Below are 23272 nucleotides of genomic sequence, written 5' to 3'. Positions count from 1 at the left end.
TCCAGTTCCAAGGAAGGGTGTCCCACAGCTTTACACAGGGAAGAAAAGCATTTTCGGTTTTGTCTCCAATTTTCTTCCTGGAGATGCCTAGCATTTTGCTGGCCTTTGTGACCTTTAAATTGTAGCCCAAAATGACTCCCAGGTCCTTATTTAATATCTTGGGAGCATATGATTCTACAAGCAGTCTGAGTTATTTTTCCTGATGTGTTACTTTACATTTAGTTACCCTGAAATTCACTTAACCACTTTTCCACTCACAATGCCCAGACAAAAACAGCTGCCTACAGTTTATCCCCCATTCACTTGGCATTTTACTACCTGGAAGACCCAATGTCGTCTGTAAGTTTGGGAGACTTTATATGCATTATTTCCTCAAATCACTTAAAAAAAAAAAGTTAAAAGTATTAGTCTGTTCTAGCCTGCCATTTCTGAAATCAGGATTTTAGGGGGTGAACATAACATGAGGCAGGACAGCACAGCAGTCAAACCACAGGCTCAGGAGACAGGCAGCCTAGGCTCCACTTTCAATGTCGCTATCACTTAGTAACTATGTGCCTTTAGGCAGGTTACTTAACCCCTCTAAATTGCAGTCCTCCCATCTGTAAAACTGAGTAAATAACTCTACCTATTTTATAGTATTATTGTTAAGATTAATGAGATAGATATGTATAAAGGGCTTGGCCTACTGTCTGATACACAGTAAAAGCTAGATAAATATTACCTAATTACTATGTTATTTGAACTCAACAACAGCTAACATCAGCTGAGTTTACTCCAGGCCACAGACTCTCCTAAAGGATCTCCATGTGGTGGCTCTTCTAGTCCTCGTAACAACCCTATGTTGTAGGTACTGCTGCTATCCTTATCATCCAGAAGAAGAAAACACAGAAAAGCTAAATAAACTGCGGGGTACCCAGCTACCAAGTGTCTGAGTTGGGTCTGAATCCAGGTAATCTGTCTCCTTACCACAATGCAATCCAGCCTCTTATACAAAATGGGCCAGGCAGCAAAGTAAATCAGTAAAACCCACCAGATTAAATGGCAGACTGGAGAACATAACAGCCTTCTTAAAAGGACAAGCCATTAACTCACTTCCAGTCAGTAATTGCCACAGAGGAATGCAAGCTCAAGGTTGCTAGATCTCCCAATTTTTCAAAAGAAGTCAACAACCTGATTTTTGCAGGCTTAAGGCAGGCTCAAAGCAGGTAGCATTTGGCCCACAGACAAGTTAAGGTTGTATGATCTGCCCAAGGTCATGGAGCTGGGGTTTAACAGCACTACCCAAATCAAGAAGAGAAAAAAATCAAACGGTAAGTGCAGGCAGGTCTGGAGAGATAAGAAGAGGTGGCGTCATACTGACTTTGTTCTTCCTTACAGAAATAGCCACAGGAGGGATAACATCTGCAGGCTTAATCTTCTGCTGACACTCTATCTTTAGCTGGTACACTTGTCTGAAAGCCCAGTCCATTTATCTACCTATTATCCCATTTTTCCATATCTCCAATTAGGTAAGTAGGAGAGAAACATTATCTCCATTTTAATAAGAAAAGTGAGGCAATGGCTTGCCTCAGTGATGGAAGCTTTGGCTCCTAGCTTTAAGCACTTTACAATAAATGGGAAGCAAATATTAAAGAAACTTGGAACCCCATGATATAAAGTAGTTTCTCCAAAATCAAATTACTAGCAGCAGTTGAATGTAACATAGCTAGGATTTTTAAATCCTAACCCAGCACACCAATCACTACACAATACCTCCAATTCCTGAGGAGAAACCAAGAAGTCCACGATACCTTACACCAGAGCCACAGAATAGAGTTGGAAGGCACCTAAAAGATAATATTCCAACAGCCCCTTTTTCCAATGAAGAAACTGAAGCACAAAGAGGCAAACTCACCTGTCCGAGAGTACACCACCAATGAGAGGCAGAGTGGGATTCAAATCCAAGATGTCTGATTCCAAAGCCCCTGCTATTCCCAAAGTGTGGCATACATAGGCCACTGGATTGTTTTAGATGATAGAGAAATGATTTTAACAATTACGTATTTATAGGAACCAACTTAGAAAAAATATATTAATACCACAGGTGATACCCCTTAGATATGACAAAAGTCTAAAAGGTAGGGCTCAAATGTCTGAAATTTGGAGAAGAGTTTACCAGGCATCTTCACTGCCTCCTTAAGAGAGAGCCTCTAAACCTAAGGCTGAAATTTGATACACACCCAAATGCAATCAGGTTAACCAGGGAATAATCTCCTTTTAACAAAGAAAGCTGCAACCTAATCAGTCTAAAGAAAGAATACAAAGTGGCAAAAATGTACGAGAAAAATATTTAACATCACTAGTAATCAAGGCCAGTTATATGAGAACTTAATAATAAATTTTTAATATTGACTGAACTGGCAAAGATAAAATAATGTCCAACAATAGCCACAATGAATTCTCAAATTCTGATACAAGAATAAATATGTTGGCTTAACCATTCTGGAGTGCAAGTTGATAATATATATCAAAATGTATTTCTAAAATCTAAAAAATTTTCATACCCTTTGACCCAGAATTCCATTTCTAGGATTTTATTCTAAGGGGAAAATGAATTTTCACCAATATTTAGGACACAAGAATCATGATAAAAGCAAAACAAACAAACAGGAAGGATACAATGCTGCCAGAATAGTAGGTTTTAGAAAAGCAGCTCCCAAAGTGTGCTCCATGGACCCCAAGAGGTCTCCAAATAAAAACTTATTTCCACAGAAACACTAAAATATTATTTGCTCCTTTCACTGTGTTGACATTTGCAGTGATAGTATAAAAGCAATGATGGGTAAAATTACTGGTGCTCTAACACTAATCAAGGCGGTGACAGCAAACTTGTACTAGTCATCAGCATATTCTTCCCTGCCACATACTTGCAGTAAAAAAATAAATGCTAGTTTCACTAAGGAATGTCCTTAACAAAGCAGCAAAAATTAACTTTACCAAATTCTGAGCAAGGTACACATCTTTTCAATATTCTGTAAGACTATTACGTACATAAAGCACTTCATCACATAGTAAAGAATAATGATTATTTTGTGGAAAAGCACTATGTGATACTTTTAAGTTGTGAGCTGAACTGGCTGCTTTTTTAATGGAACAAACATTTTTACTTGAAACAATGGCTGACAGATAAGCTATGGTTATTCACACTTGGGGATTTGGCAAATATTTTCTCAAAACTGAACAAGGTGAGCCTGTCACTTCAAGGAATGCTTACAACTAAGAGTGCATGTGGCCAATGATAAAATTCAAGTTTTTAAGTGAAAATTTGAATTTTGGAACACTTGTATTTACCACAAAGAGCTTGACCTTTCTCAATACTTAAAGACTTTTCTGATAAGTTTGTGATGATATTAACAAATGTGTATAGGATATAATGAAATGTGTCAAGATTTGAAAAATCTTCATAATCAGTGAATCAGTATTTTCCAAATGATCAACGCATGATGTTACAAAACAATACATGGGAGAAAAGACCCACTCAAAGTTTAAGACAGACTAATGGATTTTAATGTAACACACTATGGAAAGTTCTTTGATATGATTTCTGATTCTACAATGCAAGCTTTTTAAGAAACTTCTACTTGTCAAGTTTTTATATAGTTTCAAAGGAGAATATCCACAGTCATCTGGTAGGGCAATAAAATATTCTTCCATTTTCTAACTATAAATCTCTGAGAGGCTGAAGTTTCTTCATATACTTCAGCTAAACTAATATATCAAAACAGATTAAATATAAAAGCAGATATGAGAATCCAACTGCCTTCTATTAAGACAGACATTAAAGAGATTTGGAAAAATGTACCATTACTCTTCTCCCTATTTTTTTTTTAATTTTGGAAAATGCAGTTATTTTTTATTAAAATGTTATGTTCTATGCCAGACAAGTCCTAAAACCCAGAGGCAACAGCCTCTTTAAGAACAACAATCAGATGCAGCCCCCTTCCCCGTACTGTTGACACCCCCTTTCAATGTGAACAAGTTAAGAGTGGTCACTGCCTAGACACCGCTGAAGATGGAGAAAGATATTGAGTGAAATGGGTAACAACAAACAAGATAAGATTTAACAAAGGTCTATAAATACTGAAACTTTAGAGAGAGAGAGAGAGAGAGAGAGAGATAGACAGACAGACGGATGGATCCTGGGGTGTTGGAATAGCTAGGAGGAGGTAAATGACATGGTGGAACTATAACCTATAACATTTTTTAAAATTTGCTCTATAGCTACTCATTGAATTGTGCTTTGAAAGTCTTCACCTTTCTGTATATACCCTATATTTCATAATAAGGAAAGAATTGAAACTGTAGAACTGTAACCCATAACAATTTTTGAAGTTACCTATATAACTGCTTGTTGAGTTGTACATTGAAAGTTAACACCTTTCTGTATGTATGTTATATTTCACAATAATGGAAATAGCTGAAGTTGTAGAATTGTGACCCATGACATTTTTTGAAATTTGCTCTCTAACTACTTGTTAAATCGTACTTTGAAAGTTATCAATGTTATGTATATATGTTAAAGTCCACAATTAAAAAATGCATTAAAAATGTTATGTTAATGTAAAGTTTATTTTACTTAAAAAATAAATATTTAAACTTTCTCAGTTTTAAGTTCTAACATAAAAATTAATAGATAGGACACATAAACAAAAGTTCTTTGAGGTCCTCAATTTTGAAGAGTGTGAACAGTTTCCCGAAACTCTTCTGTTGCTTTGGAACAGTGGTACTCAGAGTGATTTTGTCCCCCAAGAAGCATTTGATGATGTCTGGAGATATTTTTGGTTGTCACAATGAGGGGATACCACTAAACTCTTGCAATGCACAGGAAAACCCCACAATAAAGAATTATCTGGCCCAAAATGTCAATACTTAAAGGGTGAAAAACCCTGCTTTAGAAGAATATTTAATAACATGAAAAATGTTAATGTTATTAAGTTTAATGAGATTACAAAACAATAGATGGCATAATCCAATTTTATTTTAAAAATATGTACATATGCATACAAAAAGGATAAAATATGTTCCAAATGTTAACAATGGTCATCCTGAGGAGGTGGGATTACAGGAGATTATTTTTTTCCTTAAATATCTCCTTATTTTCCAAATTTCCCATGATCTACTATGTAATATTATAAAAATTATGAGTGGATAGAAGGCCTGTCTTTTAAGTGCAGGAAATTCTCAATAGTAAAGTATAGAATTAATGAACTGCCAAAAAACAATAGCACCCCAAATAGAACTAAGGGGACACTAAAAACTGATTCTCAGGGCCTCAACAAACAGTAAGAATCTATAAGGAAGTTATTAAAATAATGGATGATACATTATAAGACCACAGATCATCCTCATCTCCAGTCCTACCTCTTTTGCCATAGGAACTAAACTAGACAATATGTTGTCCTGATTATACCAGTTTCTGATTTTTTAGTTTTTGGATATAAAGACTTTCACAAATCCCTTGTATAAATAAAATCAACAGTAAAATCAGGCTCGCTCTTCTCCTCTTGGGCAATTCTAAAAAGATTAAACCAATGCTGGCCCTGATGCTTTCTTAGACCTTCCAGGAAGGCACACAACACCCACCCAGGAGCAGGTCAACTCTGAAACTAAATCAAGGGCTGACTTTATTCAGTTGTTTCTTGCCAGTATATCTAAGGCAAAACACATGCTTCAACCATCTATGGCATGGAGTGATGAGATATCTGCACTAGGCCATCAAACATGGTCAAGACACCTATAAAAAGAAAAACATAATCCTCAGAGGCTCCAGTCAGTCACTTGACCTTAAGTAGTAACTTGAAAGATACAACTGGAATTTAGATATAACACTTCAATGAAAATTCAGAATGGGGAAAGTTGTTTAACAAGAGTTTGACAAGTATCTGAATTTGCAAAGAATTCCTCCTCCTGAGTAATCTTCCTGGAAGAAAACAAAGACTTTCCAAAGTAAGGAAGTATAACTCTCCAGGCTAAGAATTAAATTTGGAGAATCAGAATGGGAGTCTTCCTCCACCCCGGAAAATCTCCACTTACTCATGTGTAAAATAATGGGGCACCATCAACTTAATCTAAACTATGTTCAGGGACAATGAAACTGCAGATAGAATGTACTGGCAGAGTTAAACCACTTAAAAGAATTTTACACTTTACTGAGTTACCTTTATAAATGCAGAATCTCATGACTTTCCCCATAGAGGGAACTGGTCAGAAAACACAGATTTTAATTCTGATTATACCACTTACTAGCTATGAGCTTCTGGTCAAGTCACTTTACCTCTTTGCTCCTGTGTTTTCTTATATGCAAAATTAAAGGCTTCAATTACAAAATTCTTTCCACCTTAGTACTGTAAATAAGTAGAATGCCCTCAAATGGACTTGTTTTAGTCCTTAGGGAATCAGTGTGCATGTTGCTGCTTGTTTAAGTACAGTTCAGCTGGAGCCCCAAGAGTGCCAATGACCTCCCGTGCTTTCCAGATGCATTCTTCTTCCTGAACACCAGAAGGGCAGAGGTGGGCAGGTAAGCCGGGGATCTCAGGTGACTTAATTTTGTTCACCAGTGCCTACTCTGTTGAAGAACTGAGTTTTCATTCTTGAGAAGAAATTCTCATGGAAGGACGTGTTTCCTGTTACAGGTTCACATTACTAATTTGAAAAAATTTCCTTGATGACTAATCCCAAGTAATTATGAAGGTTTTCATTTCCTGAGTATTGCATGAAGGCTACGAAGTTGGAACAGGCAAGTACTGGATGTGAAAGCTTTAATTTATCTACCTCATTTATTTTTTATTTTTGTAGCCATAGTCTCTATGTTCCTATTTTATGATTGCTGAACTGTTCCTAGGCCCTGTCTTAAACCTAAGAGTTGATGCATTGATGAAAGCAGCCAGACATTCAAGGTGTTTTTGTGATTTTCAAAATCCCTTTTGTACATGTAATAATATAAAGCAAACGATGAAACATTGCTCTGATGGTTTAACAAGGAGGGAGAAAGAAATTCCAAACTTCTAGGGCAGAGAAATCTTTCCCCTCTATGTGGAAGGCCCGCAAATTGAAATGTGGATCAAGACAGTTAACAAAAGTTTCTCTCTTAGTTATTGTATCTGACATTTCTTAGGATTAAAAAAAAAAAAAACTTTTTTTTTTTTTGCCAAGTTGTGCCTTTCCTTCTGGAATTGTAAGTGAACATAATAATATTACTGTTTACACTGTGAAGTAGATATTGTTACAGCGAACACACCAGAGGTTTTATCACTATCAAGCTAATCATGCCTTGTGAATGTATGCTCTATGAAGAAATCCCTGTAGTTTCACCTGACGATGATTTGTCTGTTTGAGAATAAATTTGGATGGCTTCGCATCCCCCCATCCCCCCCCAAAAATTAAAGGCTTCGATTAAATGATCACTAGCCCTTTCCAGTGAAAAAATTGTAGAGAAGGAAAATCAGAAGCCTAATATCAAAAGTGACAATGGTGAAATCAGGACTCTAACCCAGGTCTCTTAACCTTTTTTAATAATGATATTCCACAACATTCTACAGCCAACTAGCCATAAACTTGAAAGACTCAATTCCTAATGGCCCTTCTTGGGGTTACAAGGGACAACTTATTCCAAATATACTCTGGTGCTGAGTATATATGCCACAAAACTAAGTCCTGTAGCTTGGTTTTAATATCAGTATCATATCTATTTTTGGTGAAAAACACCTTAGAAAAAAATCCCAACTCATTGAATAATCATTCATTAAAACACCTTTCCTCAAAATCAAGCAAAAAGCAATAACCAGAACGAAGACTTTAAAAAACAAAACAAAACAAAACAATGTTCAACAAATGAACAGAACAAGAACTATAAGAAGATATATATAGAGAGAAAGCCAGGGATATTAACAGCCTGTAGACCTAGTATTTTCTTAATGGCTTTAGCGTTCTTAAATTTCTAATGGGAAAAAAAAGAGCAGACAAATGGCTATCCTACTACTTTGCCTCTCAGGCTGAAGCTGGAAACTTAAAAGTGGCATCTAAAAAACGTGAAATAGGGAGACTGGAGGCTTGGGGCTTTTCCACCAGAGGCATTCAATGAATGAGTGTGAGTGTTAAGAGACGGGCTTTGTATTTATCAGACAGCCCAGATGGTTTTAAGTAGGTGACCATATAATTTATCATCAAAACTAGGGCTTTTTAAGAGTGAAAGGAGCACTAATAATTATACTGGGACAACAGGGAAATTGGGAAAGTCCCAAGTAAACCAAGATAGATCACCTTAGTTATAAAGGATCCCAGCAGGCAGCAACACAGGCAGGGAACCTAGAGCGTTAACCTTATCAACCTTATAAGGTAATCTTACCTCATCTTATTAACTGGCAGGAGTCCCAAAAAAGACAGAAAGGGAGAGGGGAATCAGCTTTTCTGCCAACGTCATCTCTGCCACTTGCATCTATTATAAACCTGTTGATTTCCTCAGAGGCCATTTTTTCACTGACTCCTATATATCCCACACTCTAGAATAAAACTTCTATTTTAAAATTGGTCCTAATAGGAAAATAATACTCAGAACACATGGACTTGACCTCCAATTCATATTTACTCTGTATCCTGAGAAGTACATGATAGAATCTCTGATGTTCACCACTGAAGGAGCAAGGAGTGAGTACCGAGGCAAGGAAAGTATGAAGTAATGGGAAGAACAGATAATTAAACTGACAAACCACTATTGTCAAGTCTTTCCCTAAATCCCTAACTTAAGAAAATTCATGTGAAGAGCAGGTGGAGTCCAAGACGAGAACTTGCAGAGCAACCCAATCAGTAAACAACCTTCTTTCTTACAGAAACAGAGTTAACTTGTGATGTCTTAAGTAAATTTTACTTGTAAGAACGCTATACTTCATAAATAGCTGAAACTATCAAACTCCAACCCAGTAGCCCTGAATCTTAAAGACGATTGTATAACAATGTAGCTTACGAGGGGTGACAATGTGATTGTGAAAGCCTTCTGGATCATACTCCCTTTTATCCAGTGTATGGATGGATGAGTAGAAAAATGGGGGCAAAAAACTAAAGGAAAAATAGGGCAGGTGGGGAGACGATTTGGGAATTCTTTTTTTACTCTTATTTTTTTATTCTTATTTTCGCTTTTTCTGGTACAAGGAAAATGTTAAAAAAAATACATCAGGGTGATGAATGAACAACTATATAATGGTAATGTGATTGATTGTATATTTTGGATGATTATATGGTATCTTAATAATAAAAAAAGAACACTGTACTTCAGATTCATTAAGGATTAAACAGGCTTATTGTCTGGTTCAGAACTCTCAACTCCATTTATCAAACTGGGTCTGTGGAAAAACACTTCCAAATGACTTACCAACTGTCTCTGGGCAAACCATCCCATGTTACATTGTTTATTCCTTCTTCTAAGAAGTATTTTATTCTGAAGCAGTTTATTCATTTATGCCCATGGCATAGATATTCTGTTCCCATGCATAATTATGTGAAGGAAGATAACTATTTTTATTGTCTGAAATTTAGCCAAATCTGCTCAGTCAGCATGCTCTTGGCAGATATCAAACTGACCATATAGGAACAAAGCAGATACAATCTGTTCAAACCGCAGACTCTAGAAATACATACATATTGCTTGTACTTTTACTATGGCTCAAAAAGAGGAAGCAACTTGGTAACCAGAATATATTCCTAATTAGACTAAAGTAGGTGAGTTATACCCAGTGTGGAGTTAGTCTCATAGTTTATGTAAGCAAGCATACACCCAAATGTGAGGTAAAAAGGAGACTTGAGACAACTGCAAAAACCAAAATTCAGGTGCGATGGTGACTCCAAGCCCACTGCTCCAACTCCTAACCCCAACCCCCTTTTACAAACCAAGGGGAAAAAGCAGTTAGCAAAATATCAGTGATACAAAGCACCAAGAGATGGGCATGTAGAAAAAAGCTGATCCTTTAAAAATGTATATAACATCTAAAATTTCCAGAGCATTAGCAGCATGTCTAAAAGCACATGCAGACCCAGAATGGAAACCCAGCTCCACCATAAACTATGGGAACTTTCACAAGCTACTTAAACTTCTCAAAGCCTCAGTTTCCTCCTACAGAAAATGAGGATACTACTACTATATCTACCTTAGGAAAAACTCTTGCAAGCATTAGATACGATCATGTATATAAATGTGTATGCTACATGAAATGCCCCCAAATAATGTTTGAGAAATGAGCGACATACTCAAATATTAGTTATTTTTATTGTTAAACATTTATTATAAACAGTAATAGAAGCTGAACTTCATGTGAGGCATCTCTACTTAATTTGGTAGGTACTGGGGAGCTCTGTAGATTTTTGAGGGATCAACAGCAGATGTAAGAGAGAGTCAAATTTTAGGAAGATTATTGTGTCAGCAATGATGATTAATAAGTATTGAAGCTAAAAAAGACAAAAATTGGGGAAACAGCTATTGGAACCAAATTTTCTTCAAAGACAAAGGTAATCAAAATTTTTTTCATCCTTAGAATTATATTTCACTTCATTTTAACCAGAAACAATGTATTCTAATATCTTTTTTTCCACTAATGCCTTCCCTGTTCTTTAAACTATAGAACCTCAGCAGTCATTTATCAATGTCGTTTCTTAATTCTCTAGCACTTAGTTATGACAGTTAATACAAAACTTTCAAATCCCCTTGCCTTTCTAGACTACAGGAAACTGGCTATTTTCCAAGTGGCAAATAAAATCAGACATATAAAGTGCTTAGCAGAGGGCCTGGCACACTTTACATAATAAATGTACAATAGTGATTATTATAGTTATTATCAAGATTAAAGAGGCACACATAATGACACTCAATAAATATTTTTAATGAATAAATTAGCATAAGATACCTGTTAGGAGCAAGTTAACTTTATAGCAAAACATAAAGACACGATTTATCATCTAAGAAGTGCAACTAGAGTTGCAAATATACTCAAAAATTGCTATCATTCAGGTTGAAATCTTTAGAAGAGACACAGAAAAGGTGCCCTGCTCTGCAAGAAGAAAGGGAAAGAAACGCATAAAAAGGCAACTTGGGGGTAGCAAAAAGAGCATCTGTGCCTTAGAGTCCTGACTGCCAAAAACAACCATGCAGTGATGAACAAGTCACCTTTCTAAATTGCTCTCCTTTTTCTACAAAATATAGACCTTTCCATCTCTCTGGTTCCGGGGAAGAAGGAAGATCCAAAAAGGATTACCTAATATGTTTCCCAAGTTCAGTCAATACTGATTGCTTTTTTTTTTCTTAATTCAGTTTTATTGACATATATTCATATACCATACAATCATCCATGGTATACAATCAACTGTTCACAGTATGATCATATAGTTATGAGTTCATCACCACAATCTATTTCTGAACATTTAATACTGATTGCTTTTTGATGTCTGCCATATCCAAATAGCACTTTCACCATTATTTTTCTTTAAATTAACTTTTTAAAAATTGAGCCTCATCTTAAGCAATAAATTCATTAAAAATCATATTTTACACATGCTATATAATTTTTCTAATGCTTACAGAAATAAATATGTTAACTACTAAAATTAAATGTTCACCTAAAGATCACCTAAAATCAGCCTACATATCTTTGTTTTGGCAAATAGTAAACTAACCCTTATAACTTAAAATCAAAAATTTTAACAGAGAACTGAGTAGAAAAAGAAATGGGATTTCCTATTCTCACAATACTCTAAGGGTTAATTCTAACAGATTAATATTCAGTTCTTTAATTATAAGAGACAATTTTTAAATTAAGGGGGGCACCAAAAATTGAAAACAGAATAGATTTTGTCTTAACCTAAATAATCTTTATTTGAGTTAGGATTTTAGCTCCTTTAACTTTAAGAGGCTTTAATTCCACCCTTGAGTATATAATTCAGGCAAAAAAATAATAATAAAAGCAATTATTTTTTTCTTTCTTGAAGCAATCAAAAAAAAAAAACAGATTAAAATCACATGCTGGTTTCATTAGCAATAGACGCAATAGAAGTGCTCTTATAAACATGCTCCTTTTGTCCACCCTCAATGCAAGGGAAAATAAATGCACCAAGTTTTAAACTTGGAATTCAGGGAGCAGCATTTATGCTCAAGTTTTTCTGGCCAGCAAAGTTTCCCTGGTCTAGATGATTCCAACTGTACTTTAAACCAAATCCATAAATAATCAGTGAATAAGCACACTCTTGTTCCTGTGCTGACACCTCTTTTCAATGCGTGGCCAGTGTACATAACTGAGGGCTATTGTTCTCCTTAGGAACTCTCAGCAATCAAAAAGTATTGGCATAAATCAAGTCAGTGATGATCGTTTGAAAAATACTGAACACAAAGACAACTTTTGGATGAGATAACACAATATCTAATGAGACTGGTGATCATAAATTAAACAAAGGTTTAAGTAGAAGTGACAAGCCTAGGCATAAGTTTAAATTTGCCAATCTTTGATAGATATCAATTAGGTGACTGAAGAACAAGTGGGACAATTAATGTATATCTAAAATATCCATATTATTTCACTCTTATGACATAGCAGAGTCCTATAAGGCCATCTCTATGGGCTTGCTTGCTTTCCCACTAAAGCTCAAAGTCAAGAGCATTTTCGCTACATGAAATAATGTAGCAAACCAGAGAAAAATTAAATATCCACTCAAGTATCAAAAGGCAGAGGGGGAAAAGTAAAGAGTCATACACTCTGTAAACCTACAACTTCTCTAATTTAAAAAAAAAGGAGGGGGGTGTCACGCACTGTAAAAATGAGAAATAAAAGCTCTTAAGAACTAGGCTTCTTAAGAGCATATCTGATATGTGATTCATCATCCTGTCTGTTCTTTTCATAGCTCCTGTCTTATAAATAGGATGCACTCAAAAAGTATTTGTTGAATTAATAAATGGACTGTATCATCAGTAAATAGAAAGAGCAATTCACCATCCAGAAAGTCCAGAAGAAATTCCAAGAATCAATTCCCCAACCACCTTGTCAAAAATGCTTATACTATGAAAGCTTTTCACGGCCAGAAATCTGCCCCACCACTGGTTGTGTTTCATCTGGTAAACTGACCACTGGATCAAGAAATTCATTCCAATTATACACATGAGAAGTTCTAATAAAGACAAAGAAAAAATTAAGTTTTTAACTGGCTAAAGCAAATACCTTGTAGATAATGTGCTCTTAGGTGAATTTATTTACAAAAAACTGATTCCATAAAAGGTGATATAACTAGCAACTAAATAACAGGAATTGAGCATTAATTAACTGGCTCAAATTACATCAACATATAGTTATCATCATTACTATTAATGCTTAAAATACTCTTTAATGACAGCTAATACTGGGGTTAAGCGTATTGACAAAGCATTTTTAACAGCTCACCTCACTGAGATCTTTCTCAATTCTTCACTTTGTACTGTGCCATGTGCAATAAATGTTAGACGTTGAAGTGATATGGTGTCAATCTCCTAAAAGCTTTTTGTCAGGTTCAAGTGAAACAACGATAACAGTTGCTGCAGTAGCAGCAGCAAGCAGAGCAACAGCATGGACCAGACCCTGGTACTATGAATCTTACAAGTGCTGTTTTCATTCAATCCTGACCACAACCCTGTGAGTTACTATTATTATTCTTCTATGGACCAGAAATAGGCACAGAGAGGATAAGTAATTTGTCCAAGGGTGGCAAGCAAGTGGTTAGTTGGTATTCACCCCCAAGCAGTTTGACTCCAAGGTTCATGCTTTTAACTTCTATAAACAAAATAATTGTAATGAATTATTATAATGATCAACAAATTCACAAACCCATGTGAAATAGAAAAAAAAAGCTAGTTATCCCGATTTATAAAGACTATGACCAAATGATTAAATGCCTCTCCTCATTCACAACTTCCACTTAACACTTCACCCTCATTCCTGTAATGGCAGAGTTTTTTATTCTATTTGAAAAACTTCTGAAGGTGTTTCCTGGCATGTAACCATAAGCACTGAGAAAGAGATCATGATCTCTCACTGTAACTCAAAACTTCGTACTTACGGGTTATTAACCTGTTAGTTCTACAGGTTCTAACACCTTAAAAGTTAATCCACAGAAAATAATATTACAGTAGTTCTTATCCCCCAAAGACATGAATCTTTATTTCTGTTTACTGCTAAGATTCTGCTTGCACAAACCCTTTACAAGATGTAAGGAGAAAGAGTTACAATTCAAGTCAGACATGCACAGAGCTATGTTCTGATTGGTCTTCTGTGTTCATCTTCTTCCCTAAGAAAAAAGACTTTTAAACATATAAAGGACTCCATTCTAGGGAAAAGAAACATACAAGGCAAGTATTAGATGCAACCAAAGATAAATCCAAAGGTGAAAACAACCCAGGTGTCAATTGACAGATGAATGAGTAATCAAAATGTCATGTCTATGTACAATGGAATATTATTCAGCCATAAAAAGGACTGAAGTTCTGATACATGCTACAACATGCCTGAACCTTAAAAACATTATGCAAAGTGAACTTAAGCCAGACACGGAAGGACACATATTATATGATTCCATTTATGTGAATTATCTAGAATAGGCACATTCATAAAGACAGAAGGTAGATTAGAGGTTACCAGGAGCTGGGGAGGGTTGGGGGGAATGGGGAATTATTGCTTAATGGATAGAGTTTCTATTCAGGGTAATGAAAAACTTTGGACATAGTGGTGATGGTTATATGACATTGTGAATGTAATCAATACCAATGAATTGTATACTTAAAAGTGGTTAATATGGCAAATTTTATGATACATGCATTTTACCTCAATAAAATTTGAAGAAAAAAATAAATCCAGAACTTATCTAAATATGTGTAGTACCATAACCTCCTTGCTTTTGTTTGGATCTCTCCTAAGTAACACTTCAACATACAGCATTATTCCCCATCCCCCAAAGGACTAACACAAATATTCTTAGAAAAGAATGCAATCTCAAGCATAAGACGTTCTCTTTATAAAAGGTAATATTGGCTCAAACCATGCAGGTTATTCAATAGATTCACCTCAATGATTCATTACAGCCATGTTAGGTAGTAAGAGCAGTTTTATCCCCATTTCACAGATGATGAATGAAGGGACTTGCCTAAATTCATACAATCTGTGACTGGTAAAGCCTCCAACTCATATCATGTGATACCAAATACCAGGCTCTTTCTACAGTACATTGCACCTCCTCATTCCACATCAAAAGATCACAAAACTGTACTGTCTGCCCCATTTGCACAGGTCCATTACCAATACTGTAAGTACAAGTCTCAAGCTAATAACGACACCACATATAACAAGTACAATGGGGGAAAGAAAACAAACTCAGCATTTTCTCTGAGAGGCCTGGCTCTCTGTTAAGCAAGCAAAATATCCTTTGCCTAATGTAGTCCTAAGGACAACCCTTCAGGTAGGCACCGGTATTCCCACTGAATGCATCAAGAAACAGACTCGGAGAGATCTGATTACATAACTGAAGTCACACATTAACTAAATGACAATAATGTGTTTAATTACATATAACCATTGTACCATACTGCCTTACATGATATCACAGTGGTGTTCTTTCCAATCAACCACAAAGAAAAATACAGTACTTTTTAGGTTACAATATTTTAAAATGTCAAACATCTGTTTGACCACTTGCTGCAGTCACCAATCTCACTTCCCAGCACAGCATCTCTTCTCCTTTCTGACTTTCTCTGGTTTACTCTTAATACCTGCTGGTCTCACTGTGCCCCAGAAAAGTGACTAGTGATTAAAATGCAAAAGTGAATTTTGAAGGTTTTTAACCAATCCAGATGCAACTTACACACAAAAAGAAATGCATAAAAGTAATCTCATTACCATCCTAGAGTCTGCCATCCCACTACATTATTGTGAAACACTGGGGATAAATAGCATTATCCTCACAATATTATGCCCCCCTTCCACTCAAGTGTTTCCTGCTAATGAGGAATATGATAGATAAGAGAAAATGGAAACATGATGCTTTAAATAGTTTTCAACTTGTGAAGATTATTGAGGGACTTCCCAGCACAAAATTTAATGAACTTTAACAAGTTAAGGTGTATTATGACTCCCTGAGGGGGCTTCCTTATCTGAAGCAAACAGGAGGAACTTTCCATTAACACAGGTTGTACTCATAATGGAAGGTGACTAGCTAAAAAGGCTTTTAACCAAAAATCTATGTTTGGGGAACAAATAAGAAAAGTTAAGTCTGACTGAGCCAAAGCAAAAAGGCTGGTGGAAAAGCCTGCTGGAAGGACTCTAAGAACAAGGGGAAAGTAGATAAAAAGGAAACAGGAAGAAATGAGCTAGAGGGAGGGTGAAGGGGAGGGAAGGAGGAGCAAGGGGCAAAGAAGCCTGGGACTCAGGAAGCACTGATGGAAACAGGCCAAGTCAGGCCTGGAAAAGTAAGGAAAGTGATTGTCTAGAACCAGAAGAAAAGTTTGTCAGACCCTGCCAGGTGGAAAGGACTCTCCTTTTCTATAGACTAAAATTAAGCTAAAGATAACTGGTCTTAGACCAGAGAAAATAGGGTTCATTTAGGACTCAGGTGAAGGTCATGCACAAGGATAAATGGCGTAATAACTGGTAGAGAATGGAGGATCTTTTGAATGTTTTTAAAAGTGTGTTAACTTTAAAGGGTGAATTGTATGGTATGTGAATTTTATCTCAATAAAGCCATTATTTTTTAAAAGTCTGTTAAACTGGGTAATGTGACTGTACTTTTGATTTAATTAATATTAGTTCAGTAGTAAATATTTGAGTACCCCCAAATTCCTTCACCCAGTAGGTAAAGTTTACTTGTGTCTGGTAACCTCTGCTGGAATACATCAGTCTGGGGAAATATGAATACGGAAGAAGTAGTAGGAGGAAACTGAGAGCTCCATCTTTAAAGAAATCCTCCATTTCTGCCCTCGGAATTTTTTTGATAGAAATTTAATACGGTGGATTGTGGGAAGCAAACTTCAGTTTGGGGTGTTCCTTTAAGTCAGGTCTCTGCGGGGGATGATGTGGGGCCAAAATCTACCTAGTCAAAAAGAAAACGATCCGGAGTGGAAACGTCAAGTCAATTCTATCTCTGGAGTATGGAGAAAACCCAGAAAGCTTATCGTGAAATGATCGAAGTCTTATCTCTGCCACCCCCAAACAGGGCTATAGGCTCGTGTCACTTCCGAATGTCAGTCGGCGAAGAAGACTTATGCTTTGCTATGATCCCAGAAGTTTCTGGCGAGTTGCCCACTGACGCAAATTAGAAAACCATTCAGGGACCGACCGGGGTAAAGCTAAGCGCCACGTCCAGCACTGGGCTCTTAATGTAGGAAAAGGGATGGAGGAAGGCAGCAGACGAGCGGGAACGCCAAATCACCAGTCTTCCGCTCTACTCCCCGTAACCCGTTTTCGGGGAGCCGCCCTCCGCGCTTCGCCATCCCCACCCACCCCTGCCTCCTGCCCCCACCCAGGGAGGAGGGGTCAGCGGCGGCTGCCGCGGGCGCCCCCCCGGGCAGCAGACGCACCTCCCCCGGGGCAGCTGTCGCCGCCGCCAGCCTGGGCCTCCTTGGGAGCAATAGGCTATCGATTCAGCTTCCTGTCGCTAGGAGCCCCGGGAGAGCGAGGCCTACACCGCCCGGCCGGAGCCCCGGCCTCGATTTCGCCACTTTCCCCAAACTGGAAGGAGAGCCCAGGGGCAACGAGGCCTGGCCGCGGGAGGGGTGGGGGGTGGGGAGAGTGGGAGGAGGAGCGGAGACCACCTGCAACGGCAGCCGCGAAGAAAAAGGGTGCAGGCACTGGGCTCCCGCCAACAAGTCCCCTGGGGGTCGCCCACCCACCTCCCGCCTCGCAAGTTGTGCATTCAAGTTCAGGTCAGTGTCCTCTGGCCTCTAGAGCCCTCGCCACTTTCGAAACAATAATAAAAACAATACGCGGAAGCGGCCACCACCACACGAAAGGAGATGGAGCTGCAAACCCCCACCCCCACCCTCCCCCTCCCCCACCCAACCAAGATCGCGGAGGGGGCGGCCAACAACCACCCGCCCGCCCGTCACCTCCCCTCCGCTAACTCCCACGGGACCCAGCCAGCCTCCAGAGTCGCAACCCCTTCTCGGCCCCTCCGGCGTCCGGCCCTGTCACCGCCCGGCCACAGCCACAGGGCCCCTTCTCCATGACACCGGCAACGGGGGCTCGAGCTTGCCCTGGCCTCCGGCGCGCCTCGGCCTCCTTCCTCTCCAAATCCCCGAAATGCCCCCCGCACCTATTAAAGTACGCGGAGGAAGAGTTTTCCAACAAACTTTGTCAAGCAGTAACCTCGCCCCCCTCCCCGACCCACACTTACAGGGCAGTGATCTTGAGAGATCACTTTGCACTTGAGATAAAGCGAATTAAGGACCTGTCAACCATTTTAGGTCTTTTTTATAAAAGACATCCTCTCCTTCCCTTCCCTCGCTCCCTCCCCCTGCAATGGTTTTAATTTGACACCGAACCTTCCCCCCGCAGTAAGGGGGCTGAGAAGGGAGGGGTGAGGAGAGAAGGCAGAAGGGGGGTGGTGAGGGAGAGCGAAAAGGGGCGGTTGGAAGGGGGCAGGGAGGGGAAGGGGGTTGATTTACCTGAGACCAGCCACTGGCCTCCATTGTTGGAGAATTCAATGGCATTGACACAACCGAAGTGGCCGAGGAGGTCCTTCTTGTAGAGGTTTCTGCAGCCTCGCAGGCGTCTCCTCTGAAAGTCCTGAGTGAGCAGGGGGTCCCCATGCAAGCCCCGCTGGGACAAGAAGCCCACCACTGACCTCATGCTGCCCCCCAGGCCAGCTCTCCTCTTCATGCTGGAACCGCCGCCGCCGCCGCTCGCGCCGCCGCCCCTCCCTCGGCCTCACGCGCGGCCGCCGCTCCCCCACCCAACCCTCCCCCCGCGCTGCGATCCGGATGGTCCTTTAACCAGCCATGGCAGACAGGGCGAGGTGTGCAGACACTCGGTGGCGTTCGCTGCTTCCTGATGGTCCCCTCCCTCCCCTTCCCCCCTAGGCTCCTCCCTCTCCCTCTCAGCCTCCTCCAGCAGCTGATCCTCAGCTGCGGCCGCGCTTCCGCGATGCGCGGCCCTTCCGCCGGCCTGGGGTGCCGGGAGAACGCGGGCGACTGCTGCCCCTCCCCCGCCGCGGGCTGCTGTTCCAAAGAAAGCTGGCGGCTGTCCTGGAGACCGCAGGCGGCGGCTGCACCTTCCCTGCCGCAGTTCCTTCCCGTGCGGGGACTGGGGTCGCTCTGGGCGGAGGCACCGCTCGCACCCCCAGAGTGCCGCATCTGTGAAGTTGAAGGCGCGTAACAATCAAAGTGGCCGCAGGGCTGCGGGCTTGCCCTCCTCCTCCAGCAGCCCCGCAGTCCATAGTGGGTCCATAACCTCCCCGAGGCCCAACGCCAGAACAGTTGCATTCCCGCCCTTTTTGTTTTTTCGGTCCGGAAAATGCGGCCTGAAGTGGAAAAGAGGTGGAGGGAGGATGGTGGGCAGGGGCTCCAGTCCTCCTCCCTCAGTTCGCCGCATCCTGGGACCGCCAGTACCCCCCCTGCAAGAGAAGGGAACCGGGAGTTAGAACTGGACACTCGGGAACAGGGGTTGTTGGGAAGGTGAGGGTGGGGGGTGGGGGGGTGTTGTCAGTGCACCTCTTCCTCCCTAAAACAAATTATTAACAAATTATAGCCTCTCAGAAAAAAAAAAAATAAGTTCTCTAATTTCCCCTTCCTCCAGACCTTCAGTAAAAAGGCTAAATTGTTCGATCTGGTAGATAGGAGAGTGGTATGTGGGGAAAGGAGAGAGAAAGGAATTCTTTGAAAGTGAGAAAATTGCCAAAACCGAGTTGAGAAAGCCCTTGAGAAGCAGCAAGTACTTCTGTCCGTTAATTCCAGTTACGTTTGAAAGACACAAGAAGCATTATTCAAAAATAGCGATATATATTATTTAACTGGGTGCGGCGAGTTTCTCTTAAAGGACTGGAGTATCCAGCTTTGAGGTACAGCTGTTACAAGCAGTTGCACTCAAGGCCAGAAGTAGCAGCACTTCAATAGAATGGGAGCCTCCCCATTGTACTGACCACAGTGAGACTGGGTGTTAAGTGCTTTGGATTTGTACCAGATATAGTTAAAAAATCCTCATTTCAATGTATTGTAGTACTTGTCTTCGAAGGTATCCTGTCATTAAACAATAATAAGCTACTAAAATAGTCAGGTGTCAATTTTGCTCTTTCAATTTAATAGGAATTGCATCCTCTGGACCAGAGATGTCACAAGGGCGATCTAATACACCCACTATGAAAATGGACAGAATATGGAAGAGATTCACTGATCAAATGAAATTATTTACTTTTTTTTTACAAAAACAGTAAGATTAATTATACTAATAAGTATGTAAATTAGTGTTTAATTTTAAAGTCAACATCACAAATACTGCGGAACTTAACAGGAATTCACCAAATTCCAGAAATTAAGTTTTTAAGGGAATATTGTATCCCTAAATAAGAAAATGTGTGCTTAGTGCTTTCTTTTTAAAAAGTTTAAAAAGTTTTATTTTTAGATGCTTTATAATAATTCATATTGTTTATTATCTTTATTCCATAAAGATCAGTAGTAATATACCAACTTGATTAAAGATTTATAGTCCTGAACATCTTTCCTTCTTAGCAATATCATAATGTGTAATTAATCATTTATTTTTTATTGTATGATAGTCTTCCCCACTCGGCTGCAAGCACTCTGAGAGCAGAGACCATGTCCCTTGTTGCTCATGGGTGTGTCTCCAGAGCCTAACACATGCTGGCACTTAGTGGCCACCCGAATATTTGTTGGATACATGAGTGAATTCAGGGAGTGAGGAAGAATTTGAAGCGGAGGGTAATGACCAGTTTGGGATGTGTTAAGTTTGAGGTTATCTGTGCTTTGTTACAGTGGAGATGATTGCAAGGCGGGTTTCATATCTCACTGTTCTTTTGCGCCACATATTCAATTCACACTTTCAAAACCAGGGAGCCTTCTCTGGGTCATTCCAAATAATAGGACATCATCTCTACCTACCTTATTTGCCTGAGGTGGGAGAGATGCGCACAATAAAGTGACTGAATTGGCCTTTACAGTGATAATATATGACACACCCTCCTCTCCCCTGTTAAGCACATACCGCTTCTTCATAACTTTAAACATGCCTTTCTTTTCCCCATCCCTGGAATAACCGTCCCATTTACCGTATCCTAAAAATAGACCAGAATCTGGTCACATGCTAGCTCAATTCTAGGACTTGGCTAGAAATTTCTCTAACCATTCAGTGACCAGCCAATGCATAAAGGTAGGACCACCCATTCTGTTTATATCCTTACATTAGACTGTACACCTTCTAGTAAGCAGAGTATGTAAAATCTCTCTCTCTGTTACCTATAATTAGGGTTCCAGATAAAATGCAGGAAGCCCAATTCTTAATAAAAGCAAATAGATTCCATGGGGCTTGATTTTCTGAAGCTGTTTATATTATAGGATTATAGGTAAGGTTTCCAGATTGAGCAAACAAAAATGCAGGACACCCAGTTAAATTTGAATTGCAGATAAACAATGAATAATTTTTTAATATAAATATGTCTCATATATAAATATAACCAGCTTCAGAAAAATCAAGCTCCATGGTACTTATTTGCTTTTATTAAGAATTTAATATAGTCCCTTGTGTCATTTGCTACCAATAAATAATGTTATACTTAACTATTTAATATAAATATTTAATCACCCTCAATGACCATATGAGCTTGACCTTTCTGATACAAGCATGAATGGTGAAAATTCCTGTGTGTTTAGCTTGAATATGTGGTAGAAGAGGGAGAAGAGTCAAAAATTCTTATTTTTCTTACTCAGGTATGGAAATTTGTGTATATTAACATTCATACTCAGGAATCCTTGAAACACTGTTTTGGAAGCTCATTCTGGAAAAACCAAGATATGAAAATTACTCAATGTGTGAACCCTTAATTACACCACCATGGGCTGAATACTGGTCAAATATAAAAGTTTCATGACGTTTGTTTACTCTTTGACTTCGATTTTGTTTGGCCCAACATTACTAAAGAAGAGTAAGGAATCTTTAAAAACTGACCAGATGCTAAGGAAATTCTCGAACATTAGACATTTTTTTTTTTTTTTAATCATCATTTTATTGAGATAAATTCACATACCACGCAGTCATACAAAACAAATTGTACTTTCGATTGTTTACAGTACCATTACATAGTTGTACATTCATCACCTAAATCAATCCCTGACACCTTCATTAGCACACACACAAAAATAACAAGAATAATAATTAGAGTGAAAAAGAGCAATTGAAGTAAAAAAGAACACTGGGTACCTTTGTCTGTTTGTTTCCTTCCCCTACTTTTCTACACATCCATCCATAAACTAGACAAAGTGGAGTTTGGTCCTTTTGGCTTTCCCAATCCCATTGTCACCCCTCATAAGCTACATTTTTATACAACTGTCTTCGAGATTCATGGGTTCTGGGTTGTAGTTTGATAGTTTCAGGTATCCACCACCAGCCACCCCAATTCTTTAGAACCTAAAAAGGGTTGTCTAAAGTGTGCGTAAGAGTGCCCACCAGAGTGATCTCTCGGCTTGTTTTGGAATCTCTCTGCCACTGAAGCTTATTTCATTTCCTTTCACATCCCCCTTTTGGTCAAGAAGTAGACATTTTTTTTTTAAATCACAGCTTTAACATTAGATACCATACATGTTGCTTTGACACCTACCTTTTCCTCAGTGATAACCAGCAAAGGATCAATGCTCAAGGAGCCGCGTAAAAATATGGAATGCTTCACCAATTTGCCTGTCATCCTCCCGCAGGGGCCATGCTAATCTTCTCTGTATCGTTCCAATTTTAGTGTATGTGCTGCCGAAGCAAGCGCGGTATTTTTTTTTAATAAACTAAAACTCTTAGTCCTTTTTCAAACATTTACTAAATTTTAGTATATTGAGAGATACATATAGCTACCAGTCTCTGAAATTTTACTTTTAAAAACATTTTTAACTTAAAAAATAAAATGCTATTTGTTGATGAGACATTAATGCAGGCAAAGAGAAATGCCTCAAATTTAGCTAAATTCATTTATGTTTTAAAGGTTAAAATATTTATTGGTCATTTCACATAGCAGTCCGTTTTAGTTCAGGATTAAA

At 38.9% G+C, this 23272-nt stretch overlaps 1 protein-coding gene and 1 non-coding gene across 4 annotated transcripts in view; both read right to left on the bottom strand.

The window, feature by feature from the left end:
• The window catches only part of DCAF5 (DDB1 and CUL4 associated factor 5), a 128426-nt gene extending 109476 nt beyond the window's left edge, over nt 1-18950 (bottom strand). For 2 of the 3 annotated variants that reach the window (XM_037832453.1, XM_037832457.1), the window contains exon 1: nt 18689-18938. In XM_037832453.1, the coding sequence (XP_037688381.1) occupies nt 18689-18902 (214 nt within the window). In that variant the 5' untranslated portion in view covers nt 18903-18938. Of the gene's footprint in view, nt 1-18688 lie in introns of all 3 variants that reach the window. The other variant, XM_037832455.1, reaches the window with a different exon arrangement.
• A 3947-nt stretch (nt 18951-22897) lies between these two features.
• On the bottom strand, nt 22898-23004 carry LOC119533516. Its single transcript, XR_005216646.1, has one exon. It is a non-coding gene; the product is annotated as a U6 spliceosomal RNA (small nuclear RNA).
• Nucleotides 23005-23272: the final 268 nt, after the last annotated feature.

This window comes from Choloepus didactylus, chromosome 4, assembly GCF_015220235.1.
Source record: "Choloepus didactylus isolate mChoDid1 chromosome 4, mChoDid1.pri, whole genome shotgun sequence".
NCBI classification, from domain to species: Eukaryota; Metazoa; Chordata; class Mammalia; order Pilosa; family Megalonychidae; genus Choloepus; species Choloepus didactylus.
Note: the sequence above shows the minus strand (reverse complement) of the source record. Positions and strands in the feature narration are given on the sequence as shown.